Genomic DNA, 24,367 nt, shown 5'->3' on the forward strand with positions numbered 1-24,367 from the left:
GGCTTTGTCCTGTTAGCTTATGCTTGCTGCTTGTTACTTTTAATAGTTTATATGTATCTACGTACATACGTAGCTCACATGAAAAAGCGTGCATTTAGAAAATCTCGTCTTTTAGCCATTTTTAACTGAAATACCGTTTTTATAAAGTTCTGAAGGTATTATTTCCACGGTGGATACCGTTTCTGATGTTACAAACAAAGTAATGTATGTACGAGTATATTACCCAATTATCATACTTCTGTACAAGTGTGTGCGGGTATAAAAACGGCGAAAACTTCGAATTGAATTAGTTAAGGTTTTTGTTCGTAATTTTTCGACTCTCACTAGAGCAGGGAAAAGAGCTAAATAAGCACCAGTGTGCCGATAGATAGACGTCTCTCACAGCTACGTGTACGCTCTCAACTCCAACTTTGCAAGCCAAGTTAACTAAGCCCACTCTCTAACACAAAAAACTATGGCCAACTCGCCACAAGTTGCTGCAGTCTTTGTGTGCCACTCATCGCGCCAACAACACCGGGAAAACAACTGATCGCACAATCGGTTGCCAATCGCCACCGAGTGGTAGAAAACTCGCTTGGTAAAGAGTGTTTGAGACGCGTTAAAAAGAAGTTGCAGCTGCGCGTGTTAATGTCCTACACTACAATACACGTAGTTTGTGAATTGTGTACGCGAACGTTGTTTTTGTAGCGTTTTTATGTACATACGCAAACGTTTACTTAGATTTATGCTATGTACATATATTTGTATGTACGAGTGTGTGCTAATTTGGTGATTTTTTGTTTGATACATCCCATTAATGTTTTGCTTTTTGTTGCTACTGTTGCGCATATAGATTAAATTTTTGGTAATACATGTACATACAAAAATGTATGTACATACATATGTACGAATGTATGTGCATTGTAGACAAATATTATAATAAAAATATTACACAAAATTTCAATAATTCCATCGTAGTTCGGTATGTGCATATGTATGTATACTAGGCCGGGTCGATTTGTGGGGAGGCAAAAAAAATCGCCCATTGCTCTGTGAAAATCATATTCTAGGGATCAAAATAAGAAACTTTGCCGAAGGAACCATACCTCTTAAACGAATTCTTATGTCCCCCAATTTGGGTCGAACTTTTTAGTTTCTTTTCTCATGTAAAGGCCAAAAATGGTGATATTTTGAAATGATTGTATGGGGAACCCCCCAGGGGAGTTCCAGGGGGTGTGCCACTGGCATGGGTGGATCGGCCGTCCAAAGTTAGTGGGGGTCGGTCATACATTTGGACTCGATTGGAGCACTCTAAATGGGTCAAAGTGGGATTTTTCGTTCGACCCAAATTGGGGGACATCAGAATTTATTTTAGAGGTATGGTTCCTTCGGCAAAGTTTCTTATTTTGATCCCTAGAATACGATTTTCACAGAGCAATGAGCGATTTTTATATCGACCCGCCCTAATGTATACGTATACATTGTAAGTACATATTTCCACTGCCATTACATTCATCAAATGATCTGCCAACGAAGTTGAGTGAACTTTAAATTACAGCAATAACAATTCTCGTACTCCACAATTCGTCCAATTTGTTTACAAAGTTTATAATATAAACGCGTTCTTTCGAACTAATTCAAAGCTACAAGGGAAGTTGTTGTACGAAAGTGCAAATACATATCTACATTGATATACATACATATACAAGTATGCTCATACATATGAATGTATATAGTTTTGCATTTTTTTTACTTGGTAGCATATAAATTCACTTAATGTTCCAACTGCCGGAAAAAGATAGTTGTTTAGCTTGGAGTCTACGTATTACTGCTTTTCGTAATGTGCTTGTGTTGTTTTGTTTTTTGTGCATTACCAACAAATTCAGAGCAAGGAGTCTTACAGAGAATTGGGTCACTGGAAATAACAACAAATCTATACATACATATGTATGCACCGGAGTATACCATATACAATTTTGATGATTGACAGTGAGCGAATGTTGTAGCCGTTATACGTGATCAGTGAAAAGTTCATTGCTTACCACTCCGATTTGATAAGAAAAAGGCAAAGATTAAGCATGTCTTCCGATCGTTTCCACAAGTGAGTATCTGCATTCGTATATACAAGTGGTACTTGTACATAAATTTAGCATATTTGCACATACATATAATCTACATATGTATGTGTATCTGGGAACTTGTCTTCAGATAATTTTAAGCACGTTGGTAATGGGATTTTTTTTTTCAGCAATCACGTACCGCGGTAGCCACCGAAGCCGAATGGGTTGGTGCGTGACTACCATTCGGAATTCGGAGAACGTAGTTTCGCATCTCCGTGAAACACCAAATAGAAGAAAAAGTTTTTCTAATAGTGATCGCCCCTGGGCAGGCAATGACAAACCTCCGAGAGTATTTCTGCCATAAAAAAGCTGCTCAAAATAATATCTGACGTTCGGAGTTGGCTTAAAACTGTAGGTGCCTCCATTTGTGGAACATAAATTTAATGATAAATATACTTTTCTTGAAGACGCTTCATAAGCAAGTATTTGTCGAAAATAAGCGCTATTTCATTAAATTTTAGCATTATTCAAATCATAGTTTCACGTATCTTAAATTTATGTTTTGAGAAAAGCTTAGAATTTTAATATTACCCTACTTCCCCACCCACCATCGCTACGAAAATCTCTACTCCAAGGACAAGGCCTTTCCGTCAATCCGAACAAAACTACTTTAGTCTTGTTCACGAGAAAACGGAAATTGGATGAATTTAGTCTTCCAGCACTGAAAGGTGTGGCACTTAGTATTGCTGACGATGTTAAATATCTAATATCTCATTAAAAAATTTTCAACAATGCCGAAGAGGCTTTGGGTCTGAAACTCAGGAACTATACAGACCGCAAAGAAGTGTATGTTTAAGCATTGCGGGTACAACCTCCGGCAATGCCCTAAATGCTATGCTTGCTTTTCTCCCCTTGGATCTTAAGATACAGCAGGAAGCAATTAAAACAATGTGTAGATTTCATAGATATGGTCTTTTGTACGAACACAGAACTTCGGGACCCAGAGAGATCTTTAAGATGTTGTCTGAATAGTATCTACTCTTTTTCGCACCTAAAGATGACCTGATACCCATAGTTTCATTTGGAAGGAAATTTGATGTCAGAGATGCGTGAGTAATGGAGCAATCCAGAATGTAATCAGGGAGGTTTGAGGGAAATTTTCTTTATCGATGGGTCCAAGAATGAAATAGGGCCTGGAGCCGGATGGTACTTAAACGATAGTAATATGTATCACTATGTTATGGCGGAAATGGGAACTGTTTTCCAAACGGAAATGTTTGCCATTCTGAAAGTAGCAGAATGGATAATTGAGAGGAAATGGATCGGGAAATAATTTAACAGTCAGGCTGCACTGGAGAATGCAAAGCAAAGCTCAAAAATTGTTCAAGAATGTAAGAAGAAGTTTAATTCTGTTGTAAGATGCAATAAGCTTGTACTTATATGGGTTTGAGGACACCGGGGTGTTCAAGGAAATGAAATTGCCGATGAATTGGCCAAGCGCGGATCAGCGGTTACCGCAGCGGACCAGAGCCAATAATTGGAATTAGTTGTACAGCGATGATGTATGCAATTTACATAAAGAGCGATGACCCAGTCTAGAACGGTGCAGAACTGATAAGAGTTTTGTGACAAGCCCGAATAGAAAAATGTCGAACTTTATTCTGAAACTTGGTAGAATAAAGGTCCGGTTGGCGGTCGGTATTGTTATAGGGCACAATCCATTGGAATCGTTGAGGACTCACTCATTATATTCTATTCTATTTATAGCCCATTTAATTCTAGTAAGTTTGAAGCCGCTCGAAATCGCATTTGTATAGCTGGGTATCGAGGTAATTCCATGGAATCTGATATTTAAATCGGTGAACATTAAGGGTATTTAATTTTACAAATTTTAGGTCTGTAGATGATATAGTGTCGGGAGAGTCAAAGTGATTGAGGTTTTTCAACGTGCAATTTTTCCTGGCCATTGTGTGTGCATATTTAAGCCACAATTTCAAAATGTTCTCAATTGATATTAGAACTGGTCCAAGCCACTTGCAGTGCGTTTACACAGGGCTTTTTGAGAAGGTGGAATTTTCCGATGGACGGACCAAATATTTTGTGAAACTTCGATTTAAAAAAAATTCCATATACGCATCTGTTTGCACTACGCTCATAATAAAGATCTTAGAGTATCATTGGAGTGAAGATTGAGACTGTGCAGATGTTCAACCAGGATGTTACGGGACTTAAAACTAAACAAGAAAGATTCTTTTTTAAAGATAATCCCGCCGTAATTCGGCCATCCGTAAACACCATTTTTGAATTAATCGCTGGAGGACTTCGGTCGGTATCTCGTGAATAACTTTAGTAATGTGCGCTTTCAATGCCTCAATCGAAGCCGGTTTATCCACAAAGCATTTATATTTTGCATACCCCTACAAATAAGAGAACAAAGGTGTGATATCACACGATTTAGTGGCCAATCCAATGGTCCGAGACGAGAGATAAATTGTTCACCGAAAAGACGACTCAGTAAATCTATTGTTTCACGGGATATATGGCTAGTGGCGCCGTTTTGTTGAAACAAAATGTTGTGGAGATCACGGGCTTGAACTTTGGGCAACAAAAAGTCGTTTATCATGGCGCGATAACGTTCGCCATTCACTGGCGTCAGCCTCGTCTTTGAAGAAATATGAGCCGATGATTCTTCCAGCCCATAGGCCACTCCAAACTATAATAGATGTAATTGCTCTTCAGCCTAAATATGACAAATTTGCTTATTGACGTATGTAGCCATTAAGTCAAAAATAGGCCTCATCGCTGAATACCAAAAGTTAGCTTGAGCGTGCGATGAACACTTTTGACAGAGCTTCGATTTTCGTAATACAACTGTACGATTTGTAAACGTTGTTGAGGCGTCTTTCCATGATGAAATATCAATGAATAATTAAACAAATTATGCATTTAGTTTGATAGTAGTCATGCGTGATCTGTCAAAAAATCCCTATTGGCAAAGGCATCTTCAATCTGATCACCCTTTATTTGCAGAATATTTAATAAAATACTTATAAATGTAAGACACAGCCATTAGAGAAAGATTTTTAATAAAGAAACCAAAAATAGTACAGTTAAAGGGACGCAGTCAAAGGAAGCTAACTCTTTTTCTCTCATTCCCCATTCTCCTTTCTCCATTGAAAGGTATAACTGTGGCGCCGAAAAACTAAAAGTTGTAAAAAAATATGTGGTAAAAAGTTGTATGTGTGGGGTCATCTTTAAAAAATAAATGTGATGAATGGTTCTACACAAAAATAATAAAGATGGCCCAATCAATTTGATCAGTTCATCAAATCAGTTGTTTTAATTCAATTTATAATCCGATATCTCTGAATTGATCACCCCTTTCTTTAAAATATACCTAGTACGTTGACATGCATGTGCTTAAATTAATTACAACAAATTATTTTATTTTACCCTTTTCATATGACCCTCCATCTGAAGAGCCGCTAAAGATGGACTGCTCGATGTTCTAAAGGAAGCCACACGCAAGGACGCCAACGCTAAGGATGATGATTCAATGACACCAGTACTATGGGCTGCCTTTGAAGGACGTTTGGATGCGTTGCGGCTGCTCTGTGGCAGAGGGTAATTATTATACATAAATGCATGTACACAAATATACATTAAATTTTTTATAAACGAATAATCGCATAAGTGCACATATTATATATGTATGTGTACCTCCAGTATTAAAATATTCACGCAATTGCTTTTATTACAGCGGTGACCCAGACAAATGCGACCAGTTCGGCAATACAGCCTTGCATTTGGCCTCCGCCAAGGGTCACATGCATTGTGTGGACTTCCTTGTGAAGTTTGGTGTGAATATCTATGCGCTGGATATTGATCGTCATAGTGCCAAAGATTTGGCTGCCATTAACAACCGCGAAGACATCTTGCGCTACTTGGATAGCGCCACTGCAAATTTCGAGGCCAACGAGAAGTAAGAATTTTCATTTGTGCATACATTCGTATGTATGTACGCATTTTAAAAAATATCTAACTCCTGCCATCCATCACAGAAAAAAGGCAAAAGCTATGCGCGAAGTAGCAGAGAAGAATTGTGAAAAACGCATGCGCGAGTACATGAAACGCCAACAGAAGCTGGAAAACGAGCATATCGATGTGAGTAGTAAATCGGTGGCTGGCACATCCAATGGCAATAAGTCGAATATGTTGTCAACGCTTAAACAAAAGATTTGGTCTAGCCAAGGCAATCTGCATAAACCCCCAAGAGAATCCGCGCCTGCTGCAGCGCCATGCCCTAGCATCAGTGGCGGCAGCGCTACTACAAAATTCAGTGAGCTCGTATCACATGCCAGTGGCAGTTGCGGCAGTGTCGGCTCAATTTCAAGCAGCGCTGGTACTATGCAAAAGAAGTTGCGCTGCCAACAGCACTTGCATCATTCCGCCAATAAAGCCGATGAAACTGGCTTTAAGATCGGGGGCATCGAACCGGATGGCAAACGTACAGTAACATCTTTGATAGGAGTGCAGCGCGACTCGGAGGTTTTGTATGTGGGAACATTCAGTTCGAACGAAGAGAGCAGCAAACGCGGTAAAATTAGTGACGTTTTCGAGGTCGATGAGCCGAGCAGTGATCGAGAACGTGAAACTACAAGGCTGGGGTATGGCACTCTTTCACGTTCATTCTCACAACCGGATATACTCGGTGATTCGCTCGCATCCACCGGACGACTTGGTGATGAGTTCGCAATGCAGCGACCAGTGGGGCTCTTCGATCGCCCAATGTTGGGCAGCATATCATTTAGACGTTCTGTAACAGCAGCGCTTAGCCAATTGCAACCAGATAATTACGCTGAACTCGACATGGAAACGGGTACTACGAGTACAAGTACAGTAACCGGACGCCAGGTTGCTGCGACAACTACGACGAAAACTCGTAGCAACAAACAACGTTCTTTCCTCAATATATCCGACTCGGATTCTGAAGGCGCAGACGGGTACAGTGACGATGAGCAAGAGAATAGAGGTAGTGCAATTGCGCGTTTTCTCACCGCCTGGGGCTTGGAGGAGTATTTGGCTGTGTAAGTGTTGTTGTGTTGCTTTCAGAATAGGCTAACATATATAACTAGATTATTTGAACTTTCAGTTTCCAAAAACAACAAATTGATCTGGATACTTTGATGTTATTGACCGAGGCGGACTTGAAGTCCTTGGCACTCCCCCTAGGCCCTTTTCGAAAACTTACTTGCGCCATACAGGAACGGAAAAATGCACTCGCCAATCCTGGTGCAATGACGGACAGCCGTCTTTAAAGGAAATACATGCACAGTTATAAACTTAGTTATACATTTATTTACCAAGTTTGCTCGTTCAAGAGTGATAAAGTAAAGTAAACATTTCGTAAACAATTCGATTTAACAAGGAAAACAAATACTTAAAATACCAATTAGAAAAAAATTATCCTGCTTAAGCTACCTGCTGCATCATGTATAGCTCTGCATACATGCCATTCAGTGCCATCAACTCCTCATGGCTACCCTTCTCGATCACACACCCTTTTTTCAGCACATAAATCAGATCCGCATTACGAACTGTGGTCAGGCGATGTGCAATGGTTAGGCACGTGCGTCCGCTACGTGCCGCATCTAACGCTTCCTGTACCACTTTCTCGCTCTCCATATCCAACGCCGATGTAGCCTCATCCAAGATCAATATTTTGGGATTGCGCACCATGGCACGCGCAATGGCAATACGCTGTTTCTGACCACCCGATAGTTGCGCGCCTTTGCTACCCAATCGAGAGTTGTAACCCTGGGGTAAGGAGCTGATAAACTCATGTATATTTGATTTCTTGGCCGCTTCGATAATTTCCGCCATCGGTATGTCATCGCGGAAGTTGTTGCCATAAGCGATATTCTCGGCGATTGAGCGATCGAATAAAACTGGTTCTTGTGAAACTAGGCCCATGCCAGAACGCAACATATCGAATGAGAATTCTGTGGTTGGAACACCACTAAGATTGACTGTACCCCTGACTGGGTCATAATAACGCAACAACAGCTGAACGCAGGTAGATTTGCCAGAGCCTGAAGGTCCAACTAATGCCACTGTGGTGCCGCCTTTAATATTTAAATTAAGATTTTGCAAAATGGGTAGGGTTTTGCGGTTGGGGTAGTGAAAGTCGATGTTTTCGTAAGTAATGTCACCTTCAGATTTCTTAAATTTTGGTTAAAAATCGTTAGAAGTCGCGAAGCGTATTAGATAAGAGAATACTCACCATAGGCGTGGTATAAGGTTTGTCTACTGGATTGTGCATAGTGGGTACACGTTGAAATAGTTTCAAGAGGCGTCCAGCTGAAAGCACACCAACATTTACATCAGGCGCATAGGATAAGGCCTGACCAAGCATCCATGAGCCGTATATGAGACCTTCGGAAACCCTAATGAAGATGAAGTTATTCAATAAAGGTCATCAGTCATCCACACCTTTTACGCTTACTTTATAATATCCTGATAAGGTACTTCCCGGTCCGCAACTAAAATACCGCCGTAATACAAAGAAATACCATACGATATGAACGGCGCGGTCTGGCCCAAACCAAACACCAATCCACGGAAGCGCACCTTTTGGCGACAAGCGTTATTAGCTTTGTCAATTTGCTCACAATATCGCAATAATACTTCGCGTTCCAGTCCCAAACTTGTTACTGTGCGTATATTAGCGATAGCTTCCACTGCTACACGTGAAGCGTTCTCTATGGCCAATCTCTCGGTGTTCGTACTTGCTTCCATGAATTTTGCTTCGAAATATATAGACACGCACACGATTGGCACCGTCACCAAAGTCACCAGTGCCAATTTCCACGAATAAATGAATGATATAACCACGCCAATGGCAAGGGTGGAGACAGCTTGCACAATAATACCGATGCGCGAACCTGTTGCACCCTGCACATTCGAGCAGTCACCAGCAAGCCGAGCACACAGTGCACCCACCGAATTACGTTCGTCATCGAAATAGGCGACTTCCTGGCTAATTATCGCCCTGAAAGCATCATGTCGTAGGCGAGAAGTCATTTTTGCACCCGCTGCTGTGAACATATAGGATTGCAGGAGGGAGCCAACACCCGCTACTGTGCCGATGACGATAAACAGCATGGAAAACAAAATAGATTGCTTTGTGATATAAGCATCATCGGGGTCGGACATCATCTAGAAAAGAGTAACAAAATCTAATATCTCAATGCTTCAAACGTTATACTTGCACTACTCACTCCAAAAAAATCGCCAAAGAGCACAGCCCATGTGGGAAATGTAGCGCCGTGCAACATGGACGCTATGCAGCCGATTAGAAGGTAACGCCATTCAGGCGCATTCATTTTCATCAGTTGTACAAAAGTGATTTTATCTTTTTCTACATGGATTTTCTTTTTTTTCGATTTCTCTGTAAAATATGAAACGAATTTGGTGTTATTTTCTAACCGCTCCCAAATTATTAGGATTGCACTTACTTTTGCCCGCCATACTCTCAGCGTCTGCTTCATCATAGCTCGATTCACCCTCTTCGTCGGAATCGACCAGTACCTTCAGTTGCTGTTTGCGCTGTCGTACTGCATTCGAGGTATTCGCCAATGCTTCTTCCTCTGTTTTGTGTTTCGATATCATTACCAACTTACAGTACAGTCCTTCTAAGCGCATAAGTTCCTCGTGAGTTCCTTGCTCGACGACAACACCATCTTTTACGAACACAATCAAGTCGGCGTTTGTCACCGTCGAAAGACGATGTGAAACCACAAGCGTGGTGCGTCCTTGGCTCACTAAATCGAGTGCATCTTGCACTCGACGCTCCGATGTGGGATCTAGTGCCGAAGTTGCTTCATCTAAAAGCAATATCTTTGGTTTACGTACAAGCGCACGTGCAATGGCTATACGTTGTTTTTGGCCGCCAGACATTTGTGCGCCACGCTCACCCACCATTGTGTCATAACCATTTGGCAATTTGACGATGAAGTCGTGACAATTCGCCATACGTGCGGCCTGCTCTATCTCCTCTTGCGTAGCTGTCGGCTTGCCGTGACGTATATTCTCGCGAATTGTTGTAGCGAACAGCACTGGTTCTTGACCGACAACACCAATCTGAGAACGCAGCCAGCCTACATTGAGCTCACGTGTATCGCGTCCATCCAAACGCACACAGCCAGTGGGCGCATCATAGAAGCGCTGGAATAATTGGAGTGTTGTTGATTTGCCGCAACCAGATGAACCCACTATCGCAACTGTTTGGCCTGCCTTCACTTGCAACGAGAAACCACGGAGCACTTGTATATCGGGCCGTGCTGGATAACTGAAATGTAAGTTTTCAAAACTTATGTTCCCTGCAACATGTTTCAATTTGTCGCCACTTTCATCGAATGGATCAATTTGCGAAACTCGGTCGATGGTGGCAAAGATATATTGTGCAGCACCTTTTGCCGTTGAGAAGGACTCCACATGTGGCAATGAGAAGCCTAGATTCTGTGCACCCATTACAATACTGAACAACACAATCACTAATGAGGCAGTGGTATAGAGCTTTTCATCCTCATAACGGTACTTTAATATCAATTGGATACCATACCAAATAGCAATTGCATAGGCGACATAAATAATAAACCACATAAGGCCGGCGCCAATGCCAGAATATAAACCCTTCTTCCGACCAGTCAGTTCAGCTGGCACCAATAGCTTGGCGAATCGTTCAGTTTCCTTGCGTTCACCGCTAAATGCGAAGACGGTACGTATGCCCGAGAATACCTCCTCGGCGACGGCGCCAGCATCTGAGTAAGCCTTGAGTTCCTTTTCTGAGAATGTGCTTTGGATTTTGGCAACCAGTGCAGTAGAAATAATTATGAATGGGCCACAGGTAAGTACTACCAATGTTAAAAGCCAGCCATAGATAAAAGAGAAAATAACCCCTGTAACGAAGGTCATTACAAGGAATACGAAAATCGCCAATTTTTCGCCCATGCCATCCTTCATTTTACTCAAGTCCCTGCATTTAAAAAATCATTGTACTTAAGTAAATTTTGTAGAAAACCATTTTATAGGATATTTCAGACTTACTCAGCCATCTTATTGGCGAATGTATTGCTCGAGGAAGTGTCGTACCAAGTCATATCTTGACGTAATATTGATTCCAAAAACAACTTGCGAATTTTCGATATCTACGTGGAGTAGCATGAGAGCAGAGTAGGCGTCATTAATTTTTATAAAGTTATTTTATATGGATTTACACAAACCTGTCTGAGTGCTACACTATTTATGATATTGACTGACAGTGCCAAAAGTATCATCAGCACTATAATCCCAGCGACGGTGCCTAACAAAAAAGCTAACGAATCCTCTCTAACTGCTTGCATATTTTCTTCGAGGCTCGCATCCGTACTAAATTTCCAAAAATTTGTGTAAATTTTAAAATAATCAAAGTGTTAACTATTGCACTTACAGCTTCCTGCCACCACCGAAAATGCTCAAAAGCGGTGCTGATGTGGATGTTCCATTACCAACGTCGCGATCTATGAGCAATGTCGTAAACTCAGCGTAGATGATCATATTGTATGGTATACATATTGAAGCTATTGAGGCTATAACAGTACCGCAAGCTATAAGCAAGCGATCCCATATTGTAGTGTAGCGGAACTGTAAGGAATCAGATGGAGAAGTATGAGAGAATATAAATGCATTAAGAGCGAGTGTACTATCCCAAAGGTGCAAAAAAGTTATTAAATAAAGATTAAAGAACAAATTGCATTCGGAAATAGCAGTGTACTTCTCTCCCGGAGGCAAACGAAACCAAGGAAACTAAAGGTAAGAGCTGGTAGGAAGGTATGTGAAATGGCGAAATAAATACTAGTCTGGCACTCCGCAAGTAGTACTAAAGCGCCGTTTTGAAACCATTATGAGACCTCCAGAAGGCAGATATCTACAGCCAGACCTGTTGATGTAATGGAGAAGATTGATGGGATTGAGATTGGAATACTGCTGCAGGCAGTCGAAGAAAGAAGCAACCTGTGACCTCAATCGTCTAGCTTCCAGACGCGGACATTTACAGAGAAAGTGCTCAACAGTCTCCTTCTCTGGAAGGTCGCCACAGCTTCTGTAATGGGGATTAAATGGTAAACCTAGTTTTTCTGTATGTGTGTCGAGCGTCCAATGACTGGCATTGGAAGTACCTAAACCGCAGAATTTTTAAAGCCATGGCAGGAGTAATATTTTTATAACGGCAAAGTACTTTTCGTAACTTTTTTTCCAAAAAGTGGCTGCAAGTTGACGTTTTGAAGCTACCTTCTGGTTATCACCTTGTACCAGAGCTGTTAGGTGAATGACCATTAACTCGATCTTTTGAGTGCTCCAAAACTCTCTAGTGTGAGCCACTATGTGGGCTTTGTGAAGCATAATTCATCTTCGGCGCTTGGATTTCCTTAATCCTCCGAAAATTTTTGGCAGTCATTTGAAAACGACTGAACAAGCGACCATTTGCTTCGAGGTGCTTCTTCCGCGAACACTTTTTGTTTGGATTAAGCTCGTCTTGAAACACCCAAACTGTTGATTGCTGTTTTGTTTTCGGCTCATATGACGAAGATTTGTCACGTGTCACGATGTCTTAAATGTGCTTTGAATCACAGCGGTTGAATTTTTCAATCGACTCGAGACGTTTTTGGGCAATTGTCAAATTTTGCGGTATCCAACAAGAACAAATCTTCTTTACGACCAAATGTTCATGCAATATTGAATGAATGCCGGTACCACTAATGCCCGAGGATGCCTCTATCACGCGATATATCACAGCATCGATTCTTTCTGGCACAACAACCGTTTTTGGACGACCTTCACGAAATTTGTCCTGCAAGGATCGACGACCACGTTGGAACTTGTTGTGCCAGCGGTTCACACTGGTTAGGTGTCGTGCTTCAACGCCACAAGCCGAAGTAAGTTTATCGATGCATTCCTGTCTCGATAATCAACGTCCAAAATCATAATAAATTATCGCACGAAAATTTTCATAAGTCAATTCCAGTTTTTGGGCGAGATGAAGATTTTAATTCACTGACAAAAGAACAAATAAAGCTCGTAAGTGAAAACGTTTTATACTGAAAATACCAAACTTTTCGATTAAATATCAAACTATAGTTCATTACGCATAGTGTTCCAAAGCTGTTTTATACAAAAAAAATATCACTCGTATGTAGTGAGTCGAAGACACACAAGAACTCCGTCAAGCCAAAAGGCTTATAAGACCTTTTACCTAATAGGGAACTGCATAACATGCGTAAAGCAGACATAAGTGTAGACTCTGTCTTGATGGAACCACGGAGAATACTCGTATTTTGTACAACTGTGTTGCCTTGGCCAAAACAAAACAGCAAAGAAATCAATAATGCTTCTGTTGCTGATATTCTGAAACTTATCCGCAAGGCGAAAGAATTTGGCTTCCAATCAATTCCCAACCTGAGGTAGGGCATATCTAGGATAAATACAACCTCATGTAAGGTAGCAGTGCCAGTCTATAGGATTATAATTTCTTACTTCACACAAAAGATCTTTTAGGTCGAAGTGTCAGCCATTGGACACACTACAGATGCAAAATTATTATTATTACTATGTACATAGTGAGCCGAAGGTGATCTATTTATTCAATATTTTGCACATTTTTTTTGCATTAGAAAGATAGCTGAAATCATCTATTGTATTTTTTGAACTATTTTGCTAGTTTATTGTAGATCTCATATGTGAGTATTGGTTGAAATTCCTAATTAAATTTTATTTGCAGGTTTCCTTCAGTTAGTTTCAATATGGAGTTGGATAGACTGAGGCAGCTTTTCGGTTGGTCAGTCGGTTCTGCTTTGGGCCGATATAATAATTGTTGACTTCTATTTGCGATCGTTATTTTGTTCGACTTGTTTTGTCGCTTTTTTGCGTTACATCTTCAACAATTCCCTTTGGAACTTTGTACCTTTATTACGGGGGGGTTGTCATGGATGGCACTGGACCACATGTTACATTTTGATACTCTCGCTCATTGCTTCGTAGCATTGGCTGCTGTGTCGGCGATGGTGTATGCGATTGTATTTCAATCTTCATCTATCCTAGGTTTATTTCATGCATTCTACCAGCTTGGTTTTAGGCTTTCTACTATTTCCTCTTCGCTTAATTACTTAAATGAGTGCGAGTAAGTCCTACTTCTAGAAATATTTACAGTTGGATGAAGGACACCAGAGTAAACCGTTAAACTAACTAACGAACTGCGAATAAGAACAAATATGTAGTGCTTATAATTAATACTCACCAGCTCCAAGTATGAGTATTTGTTTTGTGATCCGCTATGAAAAGAACAAGAAAATTTAGTGGTGCCTAATTAATTGCCTCTGAGTACATAAACTTACTTCTGTGTTTCAGCCTGAAAGTCCTTCGGACCTGGTAATGGGACCGACTTCTTGAAATTACCCCCTGGCTCTATGGGGCCGTGTTCTGAGACGCTATAGCTGCGGCTAACCATTTTTGTTTTATTTTATTGGGCTCGAAGTATTCTTGTGTTTCGCAAATGTATAAATAAAACTGAAAGAAATTAACAATAAAGCATAATTTAAAAATTTTATTCCGAGAAAGTACGGAGATAAGTAATCAATTCAATATTATAAAATATTTAAATAAAGAATTGCTCTTCTACGCAGCTACTGCAAAGTCAGAGCAGACAGGGAAACGTTACGCTGATTTTTAAATATGATAAATGACTATCATCTGTTAATGTAGATATGTATATCATATACGTATGTAACATAGTCATTTAAATTTATATGTATACAATATATCTATTCAATTTTGCGCCTTCAAGTGTAAAAAATGGTTTAATTGTTTGAAGTGGGTGATAACAAATTTCGAAGAGGCGCGCTTTTGCATTCACGTATAGACGGGCGTACACATTTACCCACACACATTTATACAAATATACAGTATTGAGAAAAACTTAAGCACACTCTTCACAGATTTTTTTACCTAACTTATTTATCAATAGAAAATGTAATATTTTTTATCGGTAACCAAAAAAATGTTAAGAAAAATTTACTACTGTTGAATTTGCGGTATTGACGTCTGCGGAAAAAAATATATTCACTTTCAGCTATAATTGGACGTGCACTAAGAGAAGCACCAACTATAATTTAGATGAAAATCATTTTAAAATATTAAACGTAGTCGATCATATTCCATTCAGAGCACTACAGTGCCAAAATTTGTTTGGCATATTTTGTGAAAGTAGTTCAAGTCGAAGGCGGCCGCCGTGGCCGAATGAGTTGGTGTCTGACTACCATTCGGAATTCAGAGAGAGAACGTCGGTACCAATCTCGGTGAAAGATAAAAATTGAGAAAAAGTTTTTTCTAATAGCGATCGCCCCTCGGCAGGCAGTGGCAAAAACCTCCGAGTGTATTTCTGCCATGAAAAAGCTTCTCATAAAAATACCAGCCGTTCGGAGTCGGCTTGAAACTGTAGGTCCCTCCATTTGAGGAACAACATCAAGACGCACACCACAAATAGGTGGTGGAGCTCGGCTTAACACCCAAAAAGGGTGTACGCGCCAATTATATATATATATATATAGATGTATATAGTTCAAGCCCAATGAAATGATTTTCAAAAGGATTTGTTTATAAAATAAGAGAGACTTGGGAGAGTGAAAATTCATGTGAAAGAAAGTTCGAGTTTAGATGTAAATGCCCTCTAAAGTTCAATTAAAAAATTAAATTGTGGATTGAATAACAAAATCATATCGTAAATTAACTAGCACTTAATAGTACTAGAGTTTTGTTAATTATTATTTTTTTTTTTAATTTTACGAAACGCGGAATTCAAGTTTTTTGTTTTTGTTACTTATTTTTTTATTTACCAGTACTGTATTTTGTCGCTGTTATTATTCGTAAGAGAACAATAAAAAACAATAGATCACTTAAGTCTTTGGTCATTTAATTGCCAAGCAATTACATAGTATATTTGAGCGCATCTATGCATGTGCATGTGTATATAAATATTTACTTTTATTGATACGCAATGAGGCGTACTTACATATGATATCTCAGTAAAACGTACTAAATGTTTATTACTTAATTATAGGGTATACAAATTTACATAGTTTTATAATGTTTTTCAAAGTTGTTTGCTGGGTTTATAGCTTTCTGCTGGGCAGCTCATTAATACCGTTTAGTAGAAAATAGCACTAATGGACAGAATTTGTGAAAATTCACTACCGAAATTGCTATAATTTTGCGGATACTCTTAGAAAATATTTTTTGATTTCACACTGAAAGGAGAGATTTATGCCATTATCTCAAAAACATATATGTACTGAACTGAAAAACGAGATTTACACAGCTAATTAAATTTAGCCGACACTTTGCTGTGATCGAAAATTTTGTCTAAAGTGTCAATGTCACAAGGCGGCTATTTATTGAGTATGGCGCTCAGTAGATAATCTCCATATCTACTTATATAAGTTTTATTATATAAAAAATATCAACTGAGTTTTTTTCTACATACCATACTAGACGGAATCAATTTATAAGTATAGTCATGTGGGGTAGCCTATAGTTTGTTTATTTAATGAAATGAAGGAAATATACGAGTATCGAAGTATTACTTACGTGTGCGACTCAAGTAACTCTTAATGCACTTTTACATAAAACCGAACCTTCTTCTCCACGATAGATTTATTGCAGGTAAATTAAGGGATATGCTCCAGAACTACATTTAAAATTAGTAATTAAGGTGGTAATTAAGGTAATTAAAATTAGTAATTTCAAATTCGTCAAAAAAAATTCGTGCTAAATACACACTTTATTTTAATACCAAACACTTTTATTACAAAAAAAAAATTTATTTTTATTACAAAAAAAAAAATAACTTTTAAAACAAAAAAATGTTTGTATGATTTTTGAATTTTTATTGCAAAAAAATTAATTTTTATTACAAAAATAAAAGATGTTTTTTAAAAAATTAATTTTTATTACCAAAAATTTATATAAATTTAAAGTTCAATCCATAAATATTAGGGCGGGTCGATTTAAAAATCGCTCATTGCTCTGTGAAAATCGTATTCTAGGGATCAAAATAAGAAACTTTGCCGAAGGAACCATACCGACTAAAACGAATTCTGATGTCTCCCAATTGGATTGGGTCGAACGAAAAATCCCACTTTGACCCATTTAGAGTGCTCCAATTGAGTCCAAATGTATGACCGACCCCCACAAACTTTGGACGGCCGATCCACCCATGCCAGTGGCACACCCCCTGGAACTCCCCTGGGGGGTTCCCCATACAATCATTTCAAAATATCACCATTTTTGGCCTTTACATGAGAAAAGAAACTAAAAAGTTCGACCCACATTGGGGGACATCAGAATTCGTTTTAGTCGGTATGGTTCCTTCGGCAAAGTTTCTTATTTTAATCCCTAGAATATGATTTTCACAGAGCAATGGGCGATTTTTTTGCCTCCCCACAAATCTACCCGGCCTAATAAATATGTACATATAAAAGCTTAAATTGAAGTTAAGAATAAAAATCTGCTTCGCGACTATTCACCGTTACTTGATGGCAAAAGTGCAAGTATTTTGCGTACTGGATTAAAATGTTGATAAGTCAGATGCTACTATATGTCCGATATGTCCAGCCTAACCGTTGAGTTTCATTCAAATGAAGGATATCGTGCACTATAACGGTTTCGTTGGTCTTTTCTCTGTTATTAGCTACTATTTTTTGGTTTCTTTCGTTGGTTATATTACGTTTTCACCAAATGCACATTCAAGGTTTTCAGATTTTGGGTTCGAGTTGAGTTTTGAATTGTCAACTGTTTGCACTGCATGTTTGGAAATTCTCTTTAAACTGTAATTCATTTACTATATTTCATTCTTGTGTATGTATATTAAAATTTTAGGCGCCGGCAAGCTGTAAAACATTGTTGCTATGTTTCGATTAAATTAAAATGCATTAATAAAATAGCAAAAATAACTTAAATGAGCGCTATTGGCATCATTTAATGTTACATTGCATGAAAAACCAACACAAACACGCTGTGCAAGATGGATTTGAAATGGGTTTGGGTTATGATAAGATAGATACATAGATAAGAGTTTATAAAGTAGTAAAACGTTGCAATATTTACGTTTTCGCACAATTTACAGAATATAAACCTTAAACAGAGTATAAACATTAAGTCTACATCATTATGTTTATATATTTATCACAGCTTTCGGGTTTTTAAAAGATTTTTCGAGGGGAAACTACTATGAAAAACTAACTGAAAAGCTAACATTAATTTGTATGCCTACCACGGCCTAGTTGAACACTACGAAACTTCGGCATTAGCAGATTGTACGAAAAACTACAAGGAATTTTAAACCTTTCAAATTTTGTACTAGATCTGATAAAGTCTTAGTTGTTGGCTTGTCGTGAAGCTTGCGGGTGGAGAAATCCAATGGGATTTTGTATTAGCATCATTTTAAGCACCTTATTTTGGCAGATTTGGAGTTTTACAATATGCAACTTTGCTGGACTTTATTCCAGGCTGGCTAGTCATATGATATTATTGGCTGAAATATAGACTTGTAAATTATGAATTTATTTTAATTGCTTAAGCTTGAGCGTCTATTTATTAAGGGATAAAATAATAAGGCAATTCATATGAACAATTTATTAATTTTGGAAAATTAGAGCAATAAATAAGGTATAGTAAAGGACCAAGAACCGATCTCCGGGGAACTCCAGCGGGTAGCTCGATCGTGTCGAGTAACAATTTTTTAAAAAGCCATTTACGATTTTTACCAGAGGTAACGGAAATTTTAAATTTACTAATTTGTAACTCACATGAGATTTCCGCATTATTTTACAAATGTTTTGATTGAACTATACAATAACAAAAGAGCAAGAATAACTTAAATGAATACATACATGCAAACCCAACACAAACAGGCTGTGAAAAATGGATATTGTTTAGTTTGGGTTCGGACATATGTATGGAATTTGACCAAACGGCAGAACGCCCAAAAGAAAGCTGTGATGGAAATGTTATACAAAATTAATCAGCCTATCAGAAAATTTATGATTTTCGTAAATGGCGTGGTACATCAATCATATTTGACACTCGTGAACTAGACAGCAGCAATATAGAAACAGACAAGCTATGGAGTGCGTAAAGATTTTCATCGCTCAAAATAATTTTTTTGGTTAGTAGAAAAGTTATTCCAAAACGTAAGTGATGTTCCAGTCAGACGTTGGTAGTTCTAAAATATACTTTTAATATCTTTCAATGTATATGTAAAGGATTTTCCAATAACAGGTGTTATCTATCGCTATCGAGAGATGATTAACGATTTTGTATTGTCGGAATTGGATGGTATTGATCTGGACAACTTTTATTTCCAACACGACGGCGCTACGTGCCACACAAGCAACGCAACCATTGATCTTTTACGGGAAAAGTTTCCGACCCGTGTTATCTCTCGAAAAGGTGATCATAATTGGCCACCGTGATCTTGTGATTTAACATTTTGTGACTTTTTTCTTTGGGGCCACGTGAAAGAGACCTGGTCGATTCAAGACCTCAAAGATGGAATTCGTGAGGCTATCGAGGGCGAGGACATAGGGCAGCCACTTTGTAATTCGGTTATGGAAAATTTCATGAAAAGGATATTGTCCTGTACGCGTGGTCGTGGTGGTAATTTTCCTGATGTTATTTTCCACTATTAACGGCATACCTCCATCTTTATAATGAAATAAACGTCCGATCATTTATATTAAAATATAGCATTTATCTTTGATATCAAAATAAGACCTTTTATTGGAAAACCTTTTATATGTAACATACGAATGTACAACAAGAACAATTTTTACTTCATAAGGCATTATTTTGAGAATTGTGGTTTTTAGGAACTAATTTTGTTTTTCGTATAAAAGAGTTTATTGGTGAACCGTGCGTGGTAGAAATTCGCGTTTTCAATAAGAATATTTTCCTGAAAGTATTTAATATTATATAAATAAATGAAGTTTCAATTGAAACTGGCCATGATAAAAAGTAGAACTTGATTAATGTACTTTGTGATGTGGCATCATTTGGAACTCCTTGGGCTGTTAGCAAAAATCTCTCAACCTAATCTGGCCGAACTATTCATCAATCTGAGCCATACGCAGCTTATAAAGAAACATTTGCACCTCTTGTTAGGAACTGTTAAACGTGTGATGAAGCGACTCATTGGCAACATTTGTGATCATTATTGAGTTGATAATTTGAGTTCGATTCTTGTTATCAAATATGTACATTTGTTGTTTATTAGTCTAAATTATTACTGTTTTCAAACTAACATTACGGTGATGGTGGGTATGATTAACCGATTTAGTACATTTGGTAGCCCAACTTATCGACTTACAGTCTGTCTAATAGAAGCGTGATCGCCACAACTTAGAAACTATTTTACCAATTCGATTCTAATAAACTGGATTGTATTTGTATATTTATTATACGTAATATATTCAATATATAAGCCAGCTCTATTTGCTTTGACAACTATTTGACCGGCCATATTTGCTTTCATTTGAGTTTTTGCTTAACTATTGCCCAAACATTTTCAATAGGGTTCGCATCAGACGACTGTGAAGGTAAATTTAACATTTTAATCCCAATTTGCTGTTTTTACTCTACACATTTTCGGCGTCGCTGCTTGGGGTCGTTGTCGTCTTGTAAAATCGAAAGTTAACTAGTTCTCCCATATATCTTCGCAGCCTACGACAATAAGGTTTATTGGTAAAATTTATTTAACAAAACTGCATTCAAGTTGGCGGTAAACGCAAATAAAGGCCTAAATTCTTTTTCGGAGAAGCACCCCCAAATATAAGTAAACCTTAAGGGGGTGGTAGGGTTTAGCGCTAAAAAAAAAAACACTTTTTTTTGAATTTTTTACAGAAATATGGCTTAAGATACTTCAATAAAATCAGTTGCATGTTATTGTACATCTTTTCAATAAGTTTTTAAAAAATATTAATAATAAAATATTGGCAAATAAGCCCATGACAGAGTTTTTTTGGGGATATGTTTTTCGAGAGGTGCTCTGCGGTGCCAATCGGCATTCGTCGTAGAATCATCTGAAACTAAAAAAGTCGAATTTTTCAGTTAAAGTATGACGTAATGCTCCCTCCCCCCCCCCATTAATAAAATTTTTTTTTTTCATTTTTGTAGTTTTGGTGGCAAAAAAACGTAAAACGAGCATTTTTGGCGAAAAATTTCGCCATATTTGTAAGTCAAAAACAACCTTAAAAAAAAAAAAAATAAAAAAAAACAGTGTGGGGGGAGGTATTTTTGATTTAGAAAACGTGTGCCAAATTTGAAAAGAATCGGTTGAATAGTTTCGGAGTCGTGATTGGCACCGACTTTTAAGAAGTCGTTTAGGGAAAAACGCGTTTGAAAAAATGACTCTGAAAAATTATCGATGCTCCGCATTCGAGGTAGAGTGCCTACAAAGGCTATAACTTTGAGAGTTCTGCTCCGATCCACTTAAAATTTTGACACAACATTCTTGAAATGATTTACTATAAGATGAGTGAAGAAAAAAAATTTCGATTTTGTGACCCTACCCCCCCCTTAACTGAATGCTTAACAGTTGCAGTGGTCGATTATCAGCAGAACCGACGTATGCAACTATTCACCCAAAAGGAAGATTTGTGCGATTGCCCAATTCCGTTCTGAATTTGTGTTAGCCCATGCGAGCCTTTTTTCCATGTGTGATAATGAGTGCAGCTGTTTTTCAGTGTGCCCCGGAATTTGAGGTCTCTACACGTAAATGTACTCGAATCGTGTATTTGCATACATTAACACCACTTTTCCTTAAAACTGCTTTTGCGTCACAAACAGATCAATGATCTTCTGATCTTGCTATGGAAAGGTTTTTTTGGCCTCATCCGGGGAAGCCGTCAACGTTTTTAACTTCGGTGTACCATTGCACCCATTTATTTCTGAACGTCTTCCACTGCTTCAAATATATTGCTGCAGATTTTTTGACATTTTTGGACCTTTAGGGTGTGTACATAGGAATACTGTTTCAAATGGTTTGTTTTACGCGTAACTCCTTTTGAAAAAAAAAAAAATCGCACAAAACTAACTTATTGCACAACGCGTATTGCGAAAAGGATACGCGTATTTAGCAGCACTTAATTTTTTTATAACGAAGCTCTAAGTTTGAATTGTGCCAGTCACGGTAGACAGACTGTATTTACACCACGGAAATTTGTTTGTTAATGTTCAATAACTTCTTACAAAATTATAACTCATTATGCTTGTATAACAAAAACCGCAAATATCCAATTTTAAAATTTTGTACAAAAAAAGATTTTTCATCAAAATTTCAAACTTTTTAATCAGAATCCCTACAAAAATGTTTGGCATGCAGTTTTATAGCCCACTAATTTTTTTTATTATTGGAAGAAAAAGGGCAACATAGTCAACAAAAAACATATCAAAAATCAGAACGGGAAAAATGGAAATAAAGTTGATTTCCAGCAAACCAGCTTTGACAATACAAAGCAAATTTTCGGCAAGGCTCTCCAATTTCTTTGATTGTGTTTGTTTGATAATCGCAGCGATTGATTAGGCCTGGTGCCATAAATTTTAAAGTATCGCTGGTAAAGCTGGTGCCATAAAATTTAAAGTAAAGATTTTCATCACTCAAATAATTTTTTTTATTTATTTAGTAAAATCGTTGATGATTATATTGTATTTACGTTTGTACAAGCGACTTAACAATGTGCTCGTATGTATGCATCTATTAACTATGCCCAGAATGGCACTATATCATCCTATTGGATGTTGCTCTTATTCTTGCAAATAGCGCCAGTTGCCATTTTGACTTATTTTCTCAAATCAAGAGCATTTAATTTAAAATGGGTCATAAACATTTTCGAATAGAACCGTTTTTAACAAAAGCTATGGCATTTTTTTTCACACCACTGTATGCTATTATTGTTGAGTTGCAAAAAATTAAAAAAAAAAAATGTATGTTTCTACAATTGTTTTAAGCCGAACAGCGTTTAACTACACAATATTAAGGTGTTAAAAACGTGTTAGTAAGCGTAATATTTTTCTATTATTCTGCATTATTCTATAGAATGTGAAGTTCTCCAGATTCAAATAAAACGTCGTTTTTGGTTAGGCAAAAGTTGCATTTTAGTATTTAAATTTTTGAAGGAAACACTGTATTTTCTGCAAGTATGTTTACTTAAATATTTTATACAGAATTTTACAAATGTGCAATAGAATTGTACCACTGAATCATTTTTTGCTGTTGAATTTCACAATATTTTCTACATTTTTCCAACTTTTTTCTAGACAATTTTCTGATACACATACATACATACATAGATGATTTTAGTCCACAATCTTAAGTAGAACTTGTCAATTCACATTTTTGTGTTTTTTTTTTTGTTTTAATAAACACTTACACGTTTTTAATAACGGATTCTTGCGCCCGTACTTTGTGGCCGGAATACTGGATCCTTCTATTCTATTTTCTATTTTAAATATTCGAAACCACTCTTATATACTCGGATTTTGCGAAAAGCTTCACTCAGATAAGCGATAGATAAAGAAATTCGAAGGGTTGGTGTAGGATAAAATGTAATGCCAAATCGTTTCGAGCCACTTAACTTCGTTTATGTTTAGAAATGTTATTAGTATTCTTATCGCGCCACTCCAGTTTTAACGCAAATTCTATTTTATTACCGTTGCTCAGTATTTTATTTTGCTAACACGTGTACTCGTTATAAGCTCCCAAAGTCGACTGAAGCAGGCACTCTATTTCAATTGAATGAAATATTGATATATTATATTTCAACAATTTTTTGGAATAAGACACAGCAGCAACGGTAATGTGGCCCACAGACACGCAACAAATCATAAGAATCGGTTGAAATTGCAAAAGATCGCCACAAGGCACATTCATGAAATCTGATGGTATTCGACCAACAACAACGTTTTAGAACGTCATGTCAAGAGAAAATGGAAAAGAAAAAGTGAGAACTGTGTGGAACAGCCGGCATACAGTTATAGTTAGAAGCATATGACACGTCGATGGTGCGAATGGAACGACTTTTGGTCATTTAATTTTGTGCTGGCCTCCTTATGTACACGGCGAAAGAAAAAAATAAATAAATCAGCTGGTCTACTGATATCAGCAAAATCTAAGTTCAAAAGACTGCTAATTTTTCCTAACTTATGCCAATTTCCGAGTGATCAGCCATATGCAAAACTCATTA

At 37.8% G+C, this 24,367-nt stretch overlaps 2 protein-coding genes across 4 annotated transcripts; one reads left to right on the forward strand and one right to left on the reverse strand.

Annotated features, from left to right (window-relative positions):
* Positions 1-1,916: 1,916 nt before the first annotated feature.
* LOC129243922 (ankyrin repeat and SAM domain-containing protein 4B) lies at positions 1,917-7,405 on the forward strand. Its single transcript, XM_054881375.1, has 5 exons — positions 1,917-2,080; positions 5,520-5,663; positions 5,800-6,021; positions 6,101-7,126; positions 7,192-7,405. The coding sequence occupies exons 1-5, from the start codon at positions 2,058-2,060 to the stop codon at positions 7,355-7,357; spliced, it is 1,581 nt and encodes a 526-aa protein (XP_054737350.1). The 5' UTR covers positions 1,917-2,057; the 3' UTR covers positions 7,358-7,405.
* LOC129243921 (multidrug resistance protein homolog 49) lies at positions 7,373-23,895 on the reverse strand. 3 transcript variants are annotated; one of them, XM_054881373.1, is made up of 11 exons: positions 23,835-23,895; positions 14,468-14,639; positions 14,371-14,404; positions 11,530-11,723; positions 11,324-11,468; positions 11,148-11,248; positions 9,557-11,076; positions 9,320-9,489; positions 8,545-9,257; positions 8,323-8,485; positions 7,373-8,261 (listed from the first exon to the last, which is right to left on the reverse strand). In XM_054881373.1, exons 2-11 carry the CDS (start codon positions 14,578-14,580, stop codon positions 7,512-7,514), a joined length of 3,903 nt encoding a protein of 1,300 aa, XP_054737348.1. In that variant the 5' UTR covers positions 14,581-14,639; positions 23,835-23,895; the 3' UTR covers positions 7,373-7,511. The 3 variants fall into 3 exon arrangements, with proteins under 3 accessions (XP_054737348.1, XP_054737347.1, XP_054737349.1); XM_054881372.1 differs by lacking the exon at positions 23,835-23,895 and adding an exon at positions 23,555-23,821; XM_054881374.1 differs by lacking the exon at positions 23,835-23,895 and adding an exon at positions 23,463-23,546.
* Between the last annotated feature and the right edge of the window lie 472 nt (positions 23,896-24,367).

This window comes from Anastrepha obliqua, chromosome 4, assembly GCF_027943255.1.
Source record: "Anastrepha obliqua isolate idAnaObli1 chromosome 4, idAnaObli1_1.0, whole genome shotgun sequence".
In the NCBI taxonomy this organism is placed as follows: Eukaryota; Metazoa; Arthropoda; class Insecta; order Diptera; family Tephritidae; genus Anastrepha; species Anastrepha obliqua.

Coding starts and splice junctions, on each gene's coding strand:
- LOC129243922 (XM_054881375.1), top strand. CDS start 2,058: ATGTCTTCCGATCGTTTCCACAA. Junction 2,081..5,519: donor TCTTCCGATCGTTTCCACAA/GTGAGTATCTGC, acceptor CTCCATCTGAAG/AGCCGCTAAAGATGGACTGC. Junction 5,664..5,799: donor CGGCTGCTCTGTGGCAGAGG/GTAATTATTATA, acceptor CTTTTATTACAG/CGGTGACCCAGACAAATGCG.
- LOC129243921 (XM_054881373.1), bottom strand. CDS start 14,580: ATGGTTAGCCGCAGCTATAGCGTCTCAGAACACGGCCCCATAGAGCCA. Junction 11,724..14,370: donor AATACTCATACTTGGAGCTG/GTGAGTATTAAT, acceptor GATTCCTTACAG/TTCCGCTACACTACAATATG. Junction 11,469..11,529: donor TTCGGTGGTGGCAGGAAGCT/GTAAGTGCAATA, acceptor TTGGAAATTTAG/TACGGATGCGAGCCTCGAAG.